The 18456-nt window shown below is 30.3% G+C and overlaps 2 protein-coding genes and 1 long non-coding RNA gene across 4 annotated transcripts; all 3 read left to right on the forward strand.

Annotated features, from left to right (window-relative positions):
* Positions 1-1122: 1122 nt before the first annotated feature.
* On the forward strand, positions 1123-2456 carry LOC107904149 (receptor-like protein EIX2). Its single transcript, XM_041082171.1, has 2 exons — positions 1123-1669; positions 1777-2456. Exons 1-2 carry the CDS (start codon positions 1123-1125, stop codon positions 2454-2456), a joined length of 1227 nt encoding a protein of 408 aa, XP_040938105.1.
* Positions 2457-5290: 2834 nt separating this feature from the next.
* On the forward strand, positions 5291-9970 carry LOC107961796 (uncharacterized). 2 transcript variants are annotated; one of them, XR_005904531.1, is made up of 8 exons: positions 5291-5636; positions 7086-7200; positions 7301-7386; positions 7741-8069; positions 8211-8351; positions 8439-8682; positions 8763-8963; positions 9044-9970. It is a non-coding gene; the product is annotated as an uncharacterized lncRNA (long non-coding RNA). The 2 variants fall into 2 exon arrangements; XR_001701419.2 differs by lacking the exon at positions 7741-8069 and having other exon boundaries at positions 5292-5636.
* Positions 9971-10702: 732 nt separating this feature from the next.
* Positions 10703-11374, forward strand: LOC107954277 (DNA damage-repair/toleration protein DRT100-like). Its single transcript, XM_016889788.1, has 2 exons — positions 10703-10949; positions 11187-11374. Exons 1-2 carry the CDS (start codon positions 10703-10705, stop codon positions 11372-11374), a joined length of 435 nt encoding a protein of 144 aa, XP_016745277.1.
* Positions 11375-18456: the final 7082 nt, after the last annotated feature.

Here is an 18456-nt window from a genome sequence, read left to right on the forward strand (position 1 = left end):
TTCAAAAGCAAAGGTACCAACTCCCACTCCCACCCACATGACTTTCCTTACTCGTTTCCCGTTAAAAGTATTCTCCAACTTTCATTAAAAAAATACGAAAACTAGCTTCTTTGTCTCTATTCATTGACTTCCTACTCATTGCCTCACAGTAAGAATTATTACATGAATATTGTGCCAATTTCTTCAACTTTCACTAATTTTGAAGAATCCATTTCCGTTTATTTCGTTTCACTAATTCGAGTTTTACATGTGTATTATAAAAGCAAATAGTGACATATTAACTGGAGCAGTAAGAAATAAATAAATTTAAGTAGGATTTAAGTAAATACTCGTATTTATAATATTTTATAATATTTAAAAATTGAATAATTAAAACGTAAATTTATTATTAATTTAGTGATTTTAGTTGTAGTTTACTTTTAATAAAATTAGAATCTGCAATAATTGAGGTTGGCTACCAAACACAGGCATGACATCCTGTGTTATAGGTCACAAGCATTTCATATTTCATGTTTACGTGATATTATTTTATCTTATATTTCACATTTTAAAAATTCAAAAAATTTAAAATATTTTTAAATTTTAAGAAAATATATAAAAAAAGTAGAAATTTAAAAAATTCCAGAAAATATAAAAAAGTAAACTCTTTAAATTTTAAAATAGAATTAGATAAAAAATTCTTATAATTTACTTAATTATTTTTAATTTTCAAAGTATTTATGGAGCGAATCTAATGATTAATCATTCATATTCTGCAGACCCATTAAGTGTAGACGTTGTATAATTTACTTTAATTATTATAATTTTAGATTTTTTTATAATTTATTTAATATTATTTTATGCATGAAGAAATGATTAAGGGACCACGGCATCCAATTTGTTTGACTGGGTTTTATAACATTTCTTTAATTTAGTAATCGAAATTCATATTATATTTTGTGGAAAATTAAATGCAATTAATTAGAAATTTCCCTTCATACCAAATTTTGTGGAAATTTGGGGTTTTGGAATTTCCGACGGCCTATTATCAATTCAATGCATTTTGTTTGAAGAAACTTCCTTACACTTCATGTATTTTTGTGTTTTAGCTAAGCTTACTGTATATATATGGAGTTGTGAGCAATGGCTATTGCAACCATGACTACTCCTCTTCCTATTTCCTTTTTCCCTTTTCTTCTTCTCATTGTTACTATCTGTTTTACCATTTGTGATGCCAATACCAACCTACTTTGCATTCAAAGTGAGATAGAAGCTCTTTTGAAATTCAAGAATGATCTTATTGATCCTTCAAACAGATTATCTTCATGGGTTGAAGGTGGGGATTGCTGTGAATGGATTGGTATCGTCTGCCATAACTCAACAGGCCACGTCAACCAACTGCATTTGGCTGCTCCTCCTCTTTCAGCCCCAGATTTTGACGCACCACTAGCTGAAAGGGAAGCTTACGAGCGGTCAAAACTACGAGGCAAAATAAATCCTTCACTGCTGGAGTTGAAGCATCTTAGTTCCCTGGACTTCAGCAATAACAATTTTAGCAGCATCCAAATACCAGAATTTTTGGGTATGCTAAGGAGTTTAACATATCTTAACCTCTCTTATGAACAATTCCAGGGAGGAATTCCTCATAACCTTGGGAATCTCTCAAGGTTGCATTATCTTGACCTTGGAGGTAATGATCTCGAACCAGAAAGTCTTCAATGGGTTTCTGAACTTTCTTCCTTGCAGTACCTTGATTTGAGCTATGTGAATCTTTCTAAAGCAAATGACTGGATACAGGTACATTCAAACATCCTACTTTGTTAGAGTTGCACTTGTCAAATTGTGATTTAAAAGATGATCCATCTTCGATCAATGCCAATTCTACAAAATCACTGCTTGTTCTTGATATTTCTGGGAACAGCTTTTCTTCAATACCTAAGTCGATATTTAGTCTTCATGGTCTTTTGTCAATTGATCTTAGTGGCAATTCTTTGGAAGGACCAATTCCAGATAACTTTGGGAACACCTCATTTCTTGAAGTTCTTGATCTTAGTTGGAATCATCTCAATTCGTCCATACCCAATTCTTTGTATACTTTAAACCGTCTTCAGTTCCTTCGTCTTAGGGATTCCCAGTTACAAGGAACAATCTCGAGTTCCATTGGAAACTTGAGCTCTGTTACTCACCTTGAACTTTCAGAAAATCAATTAAATGGTCAAATTCCATTGTCTATAGGGGAGTTATCATCTTTGAATTTGTTTGATGTTTCAGAAAATCAAGTATATGGTCAAATTCCATTGTCTATAGGGAAGTTATCATCTTTGATATTCTTTGATGTTTCAGAAAATAATTTAAATGGTCAAATTCCATTGTCTATAGGGGAGTTATCATCTTTGAAGTTCTTTGATGTTTCAGAAAATCAATTGAATGGTACTTTCCCCTATGTATTGGACAAATGGAAAGTTTGGAAACTCTAGATTTTGAGTTTAACTTATTGGAAGGAGTTGTATTAGAAACCCATTTTTCTAATCTCACGAGATTGACAACTCTGAAGGCATCACACAATAGGCTTAGATTTGAACCAAGCTCAAACTAGATTCCCCCATTTCAATGTGGAATTATTGAATTGGGTCACTGGCATCTTGGCCCAAAGTTTCACTATAGGAAAATAAGGCTTTAACAGCGTTTTTAGTGGTGTTTGGACAAAAAATGCCGTAAAGATTATACATTAGCGGCATTTACAAAAAAACTAAGCAATAGCGGCCTTTTTTATCCAAACACCACTAAAAACTGAGCAATAGCGCCGTTTTTGGTACAAACGCCACTAAAAACCTATCAATAGCGGCGTTTTTAATCCAAACGGTACATAAAGTTGATCTATAGCGACGTTTTTGGTCCAAACGCCGTAAAAAGTTGAGCAGCTTTTTCGTGTAGGGTAACCGACACTCATTTCGATTTGATCCGATTTAATTTAATTTTCATTTTTTTTCTTATTTTTGTTTTGAATTCGATTTTATTTTTATATCTGAAACTAACTTTATAAAAAATATAAACTACACTCTAAATCATTAATCCCTAAACCCTAAATTCTAAAAACATAAACCATAAACCATAAACCCTAAAACCCTAAACAAAAAAATTCATATGGATGATGTGTATAAATATAGATATTAATGTAAAAGCTTATGTTTATAATAAGTTGTGGAAGCAGTAATATTGATTAAATTTATATTTTGGTTTAGGGTTTAATATTTAAGGTTTAGGGTTTAAGATTTAGAGTTTTATGGTTTATGGTTTAATATTTATATGTTAAGTTTATGGTTTAGGGTTTAATTGTTATTTTGAGTTGGGCTTTAGTGTTTTAAAGTTTGTTGTTTAGGGTTTAGTATTTATGGTTTAGGATCTTAGTGTTTATGGTTTTAAGGGTTAAGGTATTAGAGTTAGGAATTTTGATAAAAATGATAAAAAATCAATTTATTTTAGGGTTTAAGTAAGCAATAATATTCTTCTTTAATAACTTTTGTACCTTGTAATATATATATTTAAGGTTTAGGGTTTATGGTTTTAGCGTTTAAGATTTTATTTTTTAAAATTAATTTCGTACACAATTATAAAATTTTACAAATTAGATTATTGTTTGAAACAAAACAAACTTAGTTTAATAGGGATTTAAGAAATAATTAAACTATTAAAATTTATTACTATCAAATGCATTAGCAGCGTTCTACTTTAGCTTAAACGACGTCATTTTTATGTTGCGTATCTAGTGGCTTAGCGGCGCTTTTTGAAAAACACCGCTAAAGATCGAAAGTTAGCAGCGCTTTTTTAAAAATGCCACTAAAGATCAAGTATTAGCGGCGCTTTTGGAAAAACGCTGCTAAAAATCAAGAATTAGCGACACTTTTTCAAAAACACCGTCAAAAGTTTAATTAAAACGACGTCATTCTATTTTGCGATTACTGACGTTAAATGTCAAGCATTAGTGGCTCTAGTGTAAAAATGCAGGTAAATGTCGAGCATTAGCGGTGCTATTGGGAAAACACGACAAATATGTATGGGCAATAAGCTTGACGACCTCCTTTTATCAAAAAGGCGCAAAAATTATTAGCGGCGCTATTGGGTAAACGCCACTAAATATCAAGCATTAGTGGCGTTATTGTAAAAACGCCACAAAACATAATTTTATTTTGAGCAAAATGTCGCCATTTTGCTATGCTCGGTTTTATCCCCACTCCATCCCCAAAATCCCTAATTGTTTTCTCCTAAAAGTTTTCCCTAAATCCTTAAAAGTTTCTGCTCTAAAGATTAGCAACATCTTTTCCACACGGATTCTACCTGTTATAATCTGCTCTGAAGATGGAATTCTCGTAGTAATCGAACAAGGTAAGCAGTTCCTTAAGCAAAACTATTATGAATTGGACAGAACAATAATTAAGCTCAAACCCTCTTATTCCCATCAATCTATTCATTTGCAGCAAAACCCAAGTCCATAAACTATCCCAAAGTCTCATTCTCGATTATTTGCAGCCAAAGCCAACAAAAATATCCACCTTTCGATTCTTTGCTCAACTCTTATCGTAAAGAAGAAGTTCGTGTCACCAAAAAAGAATATATGTTAAAAATGAAAAAAATTAAAGTACTATTATTTAAAATAATTTTAAAGTTTTTTTTGGTATATAATTGATTGTTTTTTAATTTATATATTAAATAATTTCTTATATAATTGTAAAAGAGATAATATTAATTTTAATATATTAAAATTTTCATTATAATTTAAATTATTAAAGAGATAATAGATAAACTTTATATATATTAAAATTAAAAAAAATTGCTAACCCATGCATCTCTATCTCTAGAAAAACAAAATTAATTAGTAAATTAAAAATTTTAATTTAATTTCCTAATATATTGAAAGGATATATAATTAATACAAAAGATAAAATTTTTTTAAAGCTTTTTTTTTCATATATTGGATTTTTTTTACATAAAAATTATAATTTTATCTAATTCTTTTAAATATTACTTAAATTTAAAAAAATTATTTATTTAAAATTTATATGAAAGATATAATAATTTAATAAAAAATTATAAAAAAGTCAATCGTTAAATACATTTATGAGAAAAACGTAACAAAAAATAAACAATAGCGATAATTTTATTCCAAATACAGTAAAAAATTAAACAATAATAACGTTTTTGGTTTAAAATAAATTAGTATTTTTCCCTCAAATTGGTCCCCCCTTCCCCCAAAACACGAAATCCCACGTGAAAACTCTTCTTTTTTTTCCCCCTTATTTTTCCCAAAATGGGTTCCCCCGAACCCGCCCCTCCCCACCCCAAAATCCCACCTGAAATCTCTTCTTTTTTTTTTTACCCTTCATTTTCCCAATATCGGTTCCCCCCTCCCCACTGAAATCTCTTTTTTTTTTCCCATTTTTTTTTCCCAAACTGCTTCTCCCCTACCCCGATTCCCTTTATTTTCCCCCCATTTTCCCCAAATCGGCAGCCCTCTGCATCCCGTCAGCAGCCCTCTGCTACTTCTTCATCGGTAGCCTGCTGCTGCATCTTTGTCGGCAGCCTCCTTTTTTTGTTTTGCATATTTCTTTTAAATAACCAGAAGCTGGGAGTTAACTTCAAAATTCGAAGGGACAAAAATGGTATGCCGATGATCTCTCTCTCTCGTTTTACTTCATGTGCTGGTGCATTTTAATGTAAATTTAGTGGCAATTTTTTTTTCCCAATTTCTTAGTAATTTAGCCTGGTTGGGCATAAAGGATTTGAGATATAGCTGCAGTTAGTGGAATTGGATGAATTGTGATGGACTTGATAGCTTATAGTTACCGTAAATTATTATTTCAAGGATGAAAGTGGTATGAGAAAATGAAAACAATTTGTAGATCTAAATTAGTTTTAGTTGCAGTATTTGATGATTGATGACTTCAAGGTCTAGTTGAAGGAGAGTGAAATAGGCGGAAGGCTCGACCTGTAGGGGACTTCGTAGTGGTGAATGGAACGGAGAAATTCCAGACTACATGGTTAAAAAACTGTTTTTGTTACTCCTCGTTAGGCGGAGACCAAATGTTTCTAGACTACATAGCCTAGTCCCAATGTTTATTCACTTGTTCAGGTGTTACAAAGAAAGATGTAGTTCCAATCTGGCTGGTTTTTTTATATGAAAATTATCTGTCTAGTTGGAGTGTGGGATTTACTAAAATTCAGGATTGTTTGCTTGAATCCTTGTGGTTGATTTTGGCTTGTTCAAATAGCAGTTAACATTTATCATCTTGTCAAATAGTGAATATATCCAATAGCAGCTTTCTTGTGGTTGGTTGTGACTACTGAAAAGTGTCTTGGGATTTATTTGTGTTGTTGAAAAGCTTTGAAGCAAAATAGATTTGTTTGAAGCAAAAATTGAGACAAAATGGGTTTTATTCCAACATAAAAGTAATATGATTTTTGATTAGTTATTTTAATTTCTTAATATAGAAATAAATATATTACTATATTTTTAAATTACTGAAAATTAATATAAGATTTTAAAAATGGAACCAAAACCATGGTAAAAGTGGAATATTATTTATAGATGTCACTTGGTTCGTCATTCTACTATACTTTACTCTATACTTTTATTATTGACTTGGTCTTCTTTTCAATGATCGTGAAGCAATTAGGCGTTTAAGTAAAAATGAGTGTGTTGCGTTTCAGCAATTAGTCCTGTATTTTTCAATTGGAGCTTTTGTCCTTGGTTAATTAATAATAGTAACCTTCTAAAAATAATAAAAATTTTATTAAAAATAATTTACTTAAAAATATTAAGTCAAGACAATATAATCCTTTTAATATTAAAAATAAAACCATAAATATACATATTTATAAAAAAATTCGTTTGACCTATATAATGGGTCTAATATAGTTACAGCTTTTTAAGAATTATTCATCATCGAATCACTTGAAGAAGCTAGACTTCTAATGGGACATCAGATGACTTAAATTTAATTAATTTAATATTATTTTTACATTTAATGCATTATTATTATTTTAATTACTTAAATATTATTTTAATATTTTGGTTTGGGTGCTAATTACCTTATCTTCATTGCTTGCAGGTGTAATTTTATCCTTAACAATGTTATAGAAAAAGTTTTGTTATAGACTCGTAGAAGGGAAAAATACTTGGTATTTGTTGTAGTTCGCTTTGTTCGCACCATTCTCACTTGTCATGTAAGTTAATTCACTCGTAATTTTGCTATTTATACCCTTTTATTTTTCATTTATTTTATTATTTTCACTATTATGGAGTTTCTTTTTTATCTTCTTGTAGCATCTCAAAAGTTTTGGGTGTGCTTTGCTCACCACAACACTAGTTGTTGGAATCGACTCTACCATCCAATTTACAATTTCTAAGAGGTATGTATATTTAATTTGCTAAATTTAAATTGCACATAATATTCCTCTTTTTCACATGATATAATGTTCATCTTTCTTTTCATACGTAACTTACATAATACATAAATATATATTATATCATAACTTACATAAATATATATCATACCATAACTTTTATAACTTACAAAACTTACTTAACTTACATAATACATAAATATATACTTGAAAATCCTGCAACTTACCTGAATTAGTTTACACCCATTAGATACTTGATACTTGATATGTATTATTTATTTTAGTACAATAACATGATTTAAGTCAATTAAGAACATTTAAGTAACCGTAATTTATTGTTAACTTTATTGTCAACTTTAGACTTCAAGAACAACGAAATGGATAAGAGTTGGATGAATTTATCAAGGGTAAGCAACGATTATCGAAATGGAGTACAAAATTTTCTAAATTTTGCATTTCAAAATGCAAGCCAAGAGAATATGATTCTTTGCCCGTGTAAGAAGTGTGGCAACATCAATTGGCATTTTCGTGAAGTTGCCTACGAACATCTAATTGTTGATGGCTTTATTCGGGGTATAAAAAATGGATTTTCCATGGAGAGTGTACACCTAATAGAATCTCTTCAACGATTAATCCAGCTTATCCTTATAGTGCTTACCATCAGTCTGTTAGAGAAGATGACATGGAAGGTATGTTACGGGATGTATTTAATATTATATGTAATATTATAATTTAAATATTAAGTCTTGTTAAATATTTCAACTATTTTATATGTATTATTATTGTTTTAATTAGTTACTAAAATTTTAACTATTTTATATGTATTGCAGAAAAAATGCTTAGAAGAATATTACGAGATCTAAATATTGTTCAGAATACTTCAAATTCGGAAGAAATAAATAGTGAACAACAGACTGATATTGGATCTTCGAATGTTCCAAAAACACCTGACGAGCCTGCAGAAATTCAAAGTAATGTTAAATTTAATTTACATGCATGTTGACTTTTATTATTGATTTCTTTTTCAAATTCTTATATTATAATGTACTATGTTTCAGTTGAAAGTTATGGGACACTCAAAGGTCGAGGACGTACGCTACTTAAAGAATTATACGAGTTAAATCCTGTCGAGCGTGTCAAAGTATCTAGAAACAATCTTGGTCAGCCTGTTGGATCAGAAGCTCGACTTTTAGCAGGATATTGGGCATTATAGCACGAAATGCCAATATGTTGCCTATCAACTATGAATCATGGCATCAAATGCCTGATAGTAACAAAAATCAAGCGCTCGATAATATTAAGGTAATAAAATATGATTGTAATTTATAATATTTTGGTTTAATTTTTATTTATATTTAATTTTTAAACTTGTGTTTTTTTAGGAGAGATTTGCTTTAGAGGTTTCGGATACTTATATCAAGAAGGCATTGGAAAAAAAATGGAGAGATTATAAAAGCACTTTAAAGAAAGAATATTTTAAGAAATATATAAGTCTCGAAGAGAAATTTCGAAATGTCCCTCCGGGAATGCTGAGATACCAATGAGAAGATGTGGTTAAATTTTAGAATTTAAAGAAAAGAGAGGTATTACGTACTTCCAAACTCTTATAATTTTTTCTGTTTATAGTCTTTACTATATACGTAATAATGATTTCATAATGTAGGATCGTGAGCGAGTTGGAACAAGTAGCAGACAAAAACAAAAATTTACGCACACAGCAGGGTCGAAAAGTTTTGCTTGTGTAGCTGAGGCCGAGGTATTTTGAATTTATTAATTACTTTCTATTAAATAATATTTTTACTACTATATAATAGGAACTCTCGTCTGGTCAAAAAGTTAAACGCCTTCAGCTTTTTGATATTACACATAGGAAGAAAGATGGATCTCCAATGACTTCTGAAGCTGGAGAAATTATGGTATATTTACTTAATAAAATTTGATTTATTTTAAATATTTATAATGTTTAATTATAATGGTTTAATTATAATGGTTTAATTTGTCATTAGTAGTTCTAAATAATGTTATGTTATGTTGCATTTGTTTTTATTATATATATCCTTTCTAACTCTTTGATTGATTTATTAGGAGAAACTAAAGGATAAAAAGACACAGCATGAAGCGATTGCTTCGAGTGATAGTTCTGTTAATCTTGAGAACATTGATAACAGAATTATTACTGAAGTTTTAGGTCCTGAAAGGTATGGTCGGGTTCGATTTCAAGAATCTGGTGTTAACCCAACTCAATATTTTGGATCCAGCTCGCAACAATTAATGCCTTCGAGGAGTCAAGCTCAAGCTGAAGTTTAGAGGTTAAGAGACCAGATGTCTCAGATGCAAGCGAGCACAGTTGAGCAAATTGCTCAACTTAAAGCAGAGGCAGCAGCGAGGGAAGCAGAGCAAAACAGAAAATATAACGAACTCTAACTACAGCTTCAAAATATGATAAAGATGTTTCAGTAGTCGCAGAATCCATCATCTTAGATATTTATTTTCTTATTGTAAGAATATTTTAACAATATAACTTTTAACATTACTGTAAGAATATTTTTTTATTTTATTTATTAATTTAGATAATATATCTTTCGTTGTATTTTTGAAGTATCATTTAGATTTACTGTTATTGGTTGGATTTGATGTTATAGGAAGGGTTGTATATGAATGAAAATAGGATATTAGAAAACTATTAAAATTAGTGACGTTTTTACTAAAAATGTTGTAAAAGATCACAATCTTTAGCGGTGCCTTTTAAAAAACGACCCGAAAAGTCATGTTCTTTAGTGGCGTTTTTTTACATAAACGCTGCAAAATGTTAGTTGCGTTTTTTGCGGCGCTTTTTAAAGACTCAAAAAAAGCCGCTAAAAACCTGTTTTGCTGTAGTGCTTCCCCTATGGTTAAAGTTCCAAGAATTTTAGATGTCATGCTTACTTGGTTTTTTAACCTTCCCACTCAATTTGAATATTTAAATCTTTCCTTTAATCAACTTATTGGAGAGATTTCATATTTGAATGTAACATCTTCTATTGACTTGAGTTCCAACCGCTTTATAGGTCCGTTGCCAAGAGTACTCTCAAGTTTAATATATTTATTTTTGTCAAATAATTCATTTTTAGAATTCCTTTTTGAATTAATTTGTAATTCATATTTAATGGGGATGATAGGTCTTTACATTGATACAAATCTACTCATTGAAGAAATTCCAGATTGTTGGAATCATTGGGAATTTTTAGCTTATTTAAATTTAGGTAACAACAATTTGACAGGGAAAATCCCACTTACTTTGGGGTATACAAATCTTTTTATGTTAAACCTTCGAAACAATAGCATGTTTGGACAATTACCCTCCACGTTGCAAAATTCTGGTGATTTAGTTATGCTTGATCTTAGTGGAAATCATTTTAGTGGAAGTGTACTGACATGGATTGGTGATAAGCTCTCAAGCCTTGTGATTCTAAGCCTTCGATCAAATAACTTTGATGGTCATATTCCTCATAAAATTTGTGATCTTCAATTTCTTCAAAACTTGGACCTTGGCCACAACAACATTTCTGGAGTTATTCCAAAATGTTTCAGTAATTTAAGTGCAATGGCCACAAAAAACAAAACCAATAATGAAGTTTCTGCGCCGATAAAAATTGATTATTACCGTATTTATTTTAAAGCATTATTGGTGTTGAAAGGATGAAGGGATAAATATGGAAGCACACTAGGACTTGTTACCAGTATAGACCTTTCAACTAACAGTCTCACAAGAGAGATCCCCAAAGAAATTAGTAGTCTTGTTGGACTATTGTCTTTAAATTTTTCAGGGAATCTCCTAACAGGAAATATACCAGACAACATTGGCAACATGGAGTTGATGGAATCTCTTGATTTGTCCATGAATCGACTAAATGGTGAAATCCCTCCAAGTTTCTCCAATTTGAATTTCTTGAATCACTTCAATGTGTCCTACAACAACTTGACAGGACAAATTCCAATAAGCACTCAGCTTTAAAGCTTTGAAAACTTGTCTTACGTGGGCAATCATCTTTGTGGATCTCTGGCCTCTCATTAAGAACTGCACCTCAAAAGGTATTCCAACTGGTGTTGCAAATAATGGAAGTAAAGTGAATTGACTTTATGTCAGCATAGTTCTTGGCTTTGTAACGGGTTTTTGGGGTGTAGTGGCTCCCTTGTTTTTCATTAGATCTTGGAGGATTGCATATTATCGAAAGTTGGACCATATCTATGGTAAATTGTTTTTGTTTTGGGCTACTACGGGTATGTAGTTTGATGGGAAAAAAAAGCATGTATAATTGATGCATTTGAGTGTGTTACTACATGATTGTTTGGTGTTGAAAGATTAGTTTTAGCGTTTGTCCTTTTTTGGACTCATCGATGTGCCAACAAGGGAACTCATTTGCTTGCGTGAGCAGCTTTGTTTTATGCAAACTACATGAAATGGGATACTTTTCCCGTTGCTTCTTTTTTTAAGAATGCTGAAATTATGTTTTATATTGATAAGAATGAGGATCGCGGACAGTAGGTTTGGGTGTATGGGGTGAGCTTGTTGGCTCGGGTTTAGTAATTCGTCTCCTCTTTGTTTTTGCTTTTGTTTTGTGACTTTCTCGTTAATGAATTTCTTTTCGCTAAAAAAAAATTAGTAGTTTTAGACACACATAAAAGTATAAGGGTAAACTACACTTAAGATCATTCTAAAATAGGATTTCTTCTATTTTAGTCACTCTAAATTTTTTTTCTCAATTTAGTCACTCTAGTTAAGATATTTGTTTGAATTAGTCACTGCTATTGAAAATTCTATTAATCTACTAACCAATTTTTGATGTGGCATACTTGCCAATTGAATGATGACATGTGACACTTTCTTTGAACTTTTGGCAAAAACTTAAGGACCTCTCTATAATTAATCCAAAACATTTTGCCCTTTTCTCTTCTCTATACAACTTAAAAAGGAGAAACCAGAACATGGCATCTCAAAGCTACATGCCCTTCGCTAGATTCTCAACAATGGAACTATGGCAACTATCAAGGATAACCCACTATACATACACAAATAATTAAAGAAGAATGAACATATATAAATAAGAATGGATCTATGGCATGGATAGGGCAAGGGAAAGGGCAAAAGCTTCAACCTTTATAATTCGTTATATGCAGACAATTCAAAATTTTGGGAGCTTTTGAAGAAGGCAATGGCTTCTCTGTTCAATATATTTTCTTTGCTTCCCAATTGCTTTCAATGTTAATACTTACTATAAGGCTCTTAATTGGGTATTGGGGTTTTTTATTTTCATCAGGTATCATTTTAGGGAAGATGCTGAGGATGTTGTTAAATACATTAGTGGGACAATCCTTGACGACCGTCAGATTCGTGTAGATTTTGATTGGGGTTTTTATATATGTTCATTCTTCTTCAATTATTTGTGGATGTATGGTGGGTTATCGTTGATAAGTGCCATAGATTCATTGTTGAGAAAATGGTGAAGGACAGTAGCTTTGACATGCCCTGTTTTGATTTCTCCATTTTGAGTTATAGAGAGAAGAGATATTTTAGATTAATCAGGTCTATAAGCTTTTTTTTTTGTCAGTAAAAAAAAATTATCACATGTTATTATTCAATTGATTAATATGCCACATTAGTGAATTAAGAGGATTTTTTATTACAATGATTAGTTGATACAATTATCTTAATTACAATGACTAAATTGAAAAAAATAATTAAATGACTAAAATATGATAAACCTTATTTTAAAGTGACATTGAGTGTAGTTTAGCTAAAGTATAATATAAACATAACTTATTTAATGACGTTTATACATATATTGTAGTTTCTACAATTTTATTGTGTTTATATTTAAAGATTAAAACAATAGAAAAGATATTATGCATACACAGAGCTCGATTCAAAAATTTTTTAAATTGAATTCAGTTACTAATATTAGATTTGTCAATTTGACTAACTCGAAATTTTTTTAGTCAATTCTATTCGGTTAAATGCTTACACCTAATGTCAGGGGTGAAACCAGAATTTTTTTTTTAGAGGGGCTGAAATTAAGTTGTAAATTTTACGATTGTAAAAATACAATTTCACCATTTTAGTAGCCTGTATCTTTATAATTTTTAAAGAGTCAAATTAAATTTTTATATTTTTAGGGGACAAAATGAAAATTTTAAAAATTTTAAAAGACTTAAATGGAAAAAATTTCATTTTAAAGGTAAGAGCACTGTGAGCCCCCTTAATTTTACCCCTGCCTAACGTAATTTACCTAAAGTATAATATAAACGTTTATTAGTTTCTACAAATTAATTGTGTTTATATTTAACAATTAAAACAATAGAAAAGATATTATGCATACACAGATTATCAAAATGTATGGACATGTGTGGTAAGTTTAATATTACTTCTAAAGAGCATATTTGAGTTAAAAGTACTTTTGAGATGAAAATATTTTTAAATAAGATATTATTTTTTTTAGCTAAAAAAAAAAACTTTTGCTCAAAAATACTTCTTAACCCAAAATCACTTTTAAGAGACAATGCTAAACTAAGCGATGTTGATTTGGTTTTCTTTGCACTTTTATATCAACTACTTTTAACCTCTCATGCTACCCACATGCGATTATTAAATTATGATATGATAATTTTGCTGAAATAGAATTAAAATAATTTTTACTATATTATATTAATATAAAATTTTAAATTTAAATCTTAATTATAAATGAAAACATAGCATAAAATTTAAATCTTAATATCAATAGAAAATAAATATACAATCTCTATCTATTTTAATATTTAATATTTTATTAATTAAAATTTATGTACTAAGGTACTAACTTGGACTTTATTTTTGTCATGAAAACTGTTTGCTCGTTTCATGTGTCCTGTTATACGAAATTATTTATCTACTTGGATTATCAAAATAGGTCATAAACAGATTTTGTTTGTTCTGAGTGTGGTATATTTGATAAAACATGCAGCATAATTCGGTAGGGATTTTAAAAAACCTTTTGACTAAATTACTTGAGGTGATTGGATAAATATAGAAGTTTTATTATCTCTAGAAAGAATTTTGAAGTAGTTAGAAGACTAATTTATTGATTGGATAAATATGAAAGGACTTTAAAAACAACTTTGCTTTGATTTTGTGGTTATTCTATGGCACTGTTTTAAGTATTATTTTCAGGGTTTATTGATTGTATAAAAACTTCCAGAGAGATCTATCGATGAAAAAACAAAACCAAAAATCCATCTTACTTGTAACAGTCTAATTTTCAGTGCTGTCGGAACAGTGATTCGAGATCACTAAATCCGACAAATGAGTAGGAAATATTATTAATTTAGTGAGTATAAATTAAATGTGAAGTTAGGAAAAATTTTGAAATAGTGAATAGTGTACTAAAAATAAATATTAAAATAATTAGAATCGAAAACGAGGTATCGAGACCTCGATAATTTTAAATCGAGCCATAAATATTTTTATAAATATTTATGGAGTGTTAATATGTTAGTATTAAAGTTTCGTCAAGAAATTTTAAAGTTCTGATAGTTAATTGAACAAAAAGAACTAAATTGTATCAAATGCAAAATTGTGGGAAATGATTAAATAGCTTAATTGATAAAAGAAAGAGGGTTTAAAAGAAAAATAGACCCAAAGTCTATTTGGGCTGGACGGCAAGGACATGAAATCAGCAAGAAAATAAGGAGAATTAAGGGCAAAATTAGAAAATTGTAAATTTTACTTAATAAAGCTAGGACTAAAGTGGAATTATCTAGATTTCTCTTTATTTTTCTGCATTCTCATCAGAAAAATGCCATGGAAGAGTTCTATTAAGCTGGTTTTTCATATTTTTACTTCAAGTAAGTTCAATTCTTGATTATTTCTTGAAATTTTGTGTTTTTGTGACTTTTACAACTAGGTCCTATTGTTGAATTCATTAGTTTTTGATTCTATGAAAGAAATTGAAAGTTTCTATACATATGTGCTGGAAGTATATGATGATTTGGCATGGAATTAGAGCTTAAATTGTTTATATGTTGATTTTATTGTAAGAATTGAATAGAAAGTGAATGTTTGGAACCTAATTGTAAAAGAGTTTGAATTTAGAGTTTTATGTCGAAATTCTGAAATTCAATAGTTATGAAATAACTTATAATGTTTAGGAAAAGCATTAATTGAGAAAATTATCTTAATTGAGGGGTTAATTGAGCAAGGACTGAATTGTATGAATTGTGAAATTTGGGGCAAAAATAGAAATCAATATTTTGCACTAAAACTGTTTTGGACAGCAGCAGTAGTCTAATTTTGAAAAATCACCAAAAATTGTATAAATGGAATTAGAGGATGAATAAAATATCAAATTAAATATTATTGAGTCTAGTTTCTTATAGAAGAAATAATGTAAGCAATAGAATTGTAAATCATGAGATATGATAAATTTTGTGAGACAAGGTCAGAATGATTTCGGGTTCCCCTATTCTGACTTTGAAAAATCATAAAAAATTGGATAAAAAAATTAGGGGCTTAAATTTATATGTTTAGAATCCTGAATGAGTCTATTTTTAATATAAATAAACGGGAATATCATTTGAATCCTGTACTAGGAGATAATTAATTTTTAGTGAAGAAGGGTCGGAACTGTCAGACAGCAGAATAGGGGAGACTTCAATGAATAAACTGTATTAATTGGCCCAACCAAAAATTATGAAAATTTTATGGTAAGAAGATATGTGAATCTAGTTTTTGAAAAAATTTATGGATCTTAATTTGGAGTTCTGTAGTTTAAGATAAAAATAATTTAGTGACTATGACACAGATAGACAGCTTGAATATTCACATAAGTAGATAGTGAAAATTATAGATAATGTTACCTACAAGTGTGTTGTTTATACTAAGGATGTGGATGGAGAGGAGGAGGAGGAAAATATAGAAAAATATATGAATGACTCGTGTATAAATTGATCACATGCCCGATCATAATCGATAAGTGTTGAATTAGAAACGATATAATGTTTTATTTGGAATATTTATTATGAAATTATGATTATCCCTATAATACAAAAATTGAACTTGTGAGTTTAAATAACTAAATTTAGTGACCATTTGTTAATATTATTAAATTTCAATATTATTTTATGAATGGTGATTAATATTTATGTATGTTAATTGTTGAAAATAAGTAAATTATGTACAAAAGTTATGAAATTAAACTGAGAATTTCGGAGGAACGGAACGCAGAAAATGAGTACAATCTTTCAGTGAAAAAGATGAATTGACGGTAAATTACCCAAGTAAACCGAGATTCAGCATTTGTTGCGAATTCTCATGTTTGCTTTTCGTTTAGCTCTTACGAGCTTCTGTTAACTCATATGAGTTTTCAGTTAACCCTTTTGGGGTTTCAGTTCAGCTCTGATGAGCTTCAGTTAGCTTCCGGGCTTCCGTTTAGCACTTATGTGCTTCAGTTAGCCTTCGGGCTTCCGTTTAGCACTTATGTGCTTTAGCTAGATTTCGGGCTTCAGATCACGATGTACTCAAATCCGTAAGCTGTTCCTTGGATGGACAAGTTGGTAAGTCGTAAATGTAACATGTGGAAAAAGAAATGTAAGTAATGTTATCATTATTATTATTGAGCTCAATTATGTGATTTTATCATTCAAAGATTGTGTTTGACAGGATATGTTAGTAAATTATGAGTATGTGAATCAAAGTGACAGAATTTAAACACCTAATGAGGTTGAGCTGATTCACACGAATTTGTCATTTGAAATTGTGATTGACAGGAAGAAACAGTGAATTAAATGCTTATCAATGGTTACACATAATTATCTGAAAAATAAGAAAAATGACGGTTATTGATATATGGAATGTAAGAAATTGATATATGAATGTGGAATATGTTTAATAAATGTGTTCATTCTTAACTATGAAATTATGTACCTCATGTGTGCTATTTTCATAAAGATGATATTTCAAATACTTTGGTGAGTAAAGCTTAAATATGAAATAGTATGAAATTGAGACAAGTTGTTATGAAAATATATTTAAATTATCTGTAAGTGTTTTGTACTCCTCGGTAATGCCTCGTACTCTGTTCCGGCAACGGATACGGGTAGGGGGTGTTACATTACTTGATTTAAATGACTGTAAATTTAGACCGGTAGTGCAAGTGTATAAAACTTACAACTCTAACAACATCGAACTTGGTCCTCTCTCCAACACCAGCTGCCAAGAAGCTTCTACCCTGTTTAACATTAACCAAGTCTAAAAAATAGTTGAAAGAAATTAGAGAAACTCAACATTTTTAATACTCACGTTCTACTTGATCCTTCTAAAAGTAGTCTAAGCGATTGGCTCATGCTACCCCGAAGTTGATCAATTAAAGTTGTATTAGTTTCATAAACCCCTCGTTCCGGTAATTCAATCATCCTCCCCTTCCTAATTTTTTCCCAAAAAAGTAATTAAAATTTAATTACTAAGTGATGTTACCTCGTTGAACCTAGTTTTTCCACCGCTCTTAACTCTCCAATTGCTAATCTGAAATCTTGCTGAGTTACTACCAAGTTTTTGAGGTTGTTGTCTCGATGTAAAGCTCGAGATTGAGCACTACTCACCAGTGCCTCCAACTCAGCACCGGAAATCCAACGGTTTGATTAACTGTTCGACCAAGCACCCAATATGAAAAGTTTCCAAAACCTCGTAAAACTTGATGCACAACACAACATTTAAGAACAACTCATCACTCACTAAATGCCTACTTCTAAGCATAAAAGTATGGATTATTATATATCACACACTAACAGTGTAGTTGAAGCTTGGTCTAAAACTACCACATGTATCACCGACTTATTGCTCAATCAAAAGCGGAAATAAACTAAAATAAAATCGGTGAATACCGATTTCATCGAGACTAAAGTCCTAGGATAGATGAGGATGTGGTATCATCGAACCCACATGAACTTTTAGAATCTCTGATCTAGCTTGAGAATCCGGTAAGGACATTTGTATATGCAATTCGAAATGGCCAGACCTACAAGGCTACAACAGCTGAATTTACTTAATCATCAATATATCCCAGAGTA

The sequence above is a fragment of the Gossypium hirsutum genome, chromosome A11, assembly GCF_007990345.1.
Source record: "Gossypium hirsutum isolate 1008001.06 chromosome A11, Gossypium_hirsutum_v2.1, whole genome shotgun sequence".
In the NCBI taxonomy this organism is placed as follows: Eukaryota; Viridiplantae; Streptophyta; class Magnoliopsida; order Malvales; family Malvaceae; genus Gossypium; species Gossypium hirsutum.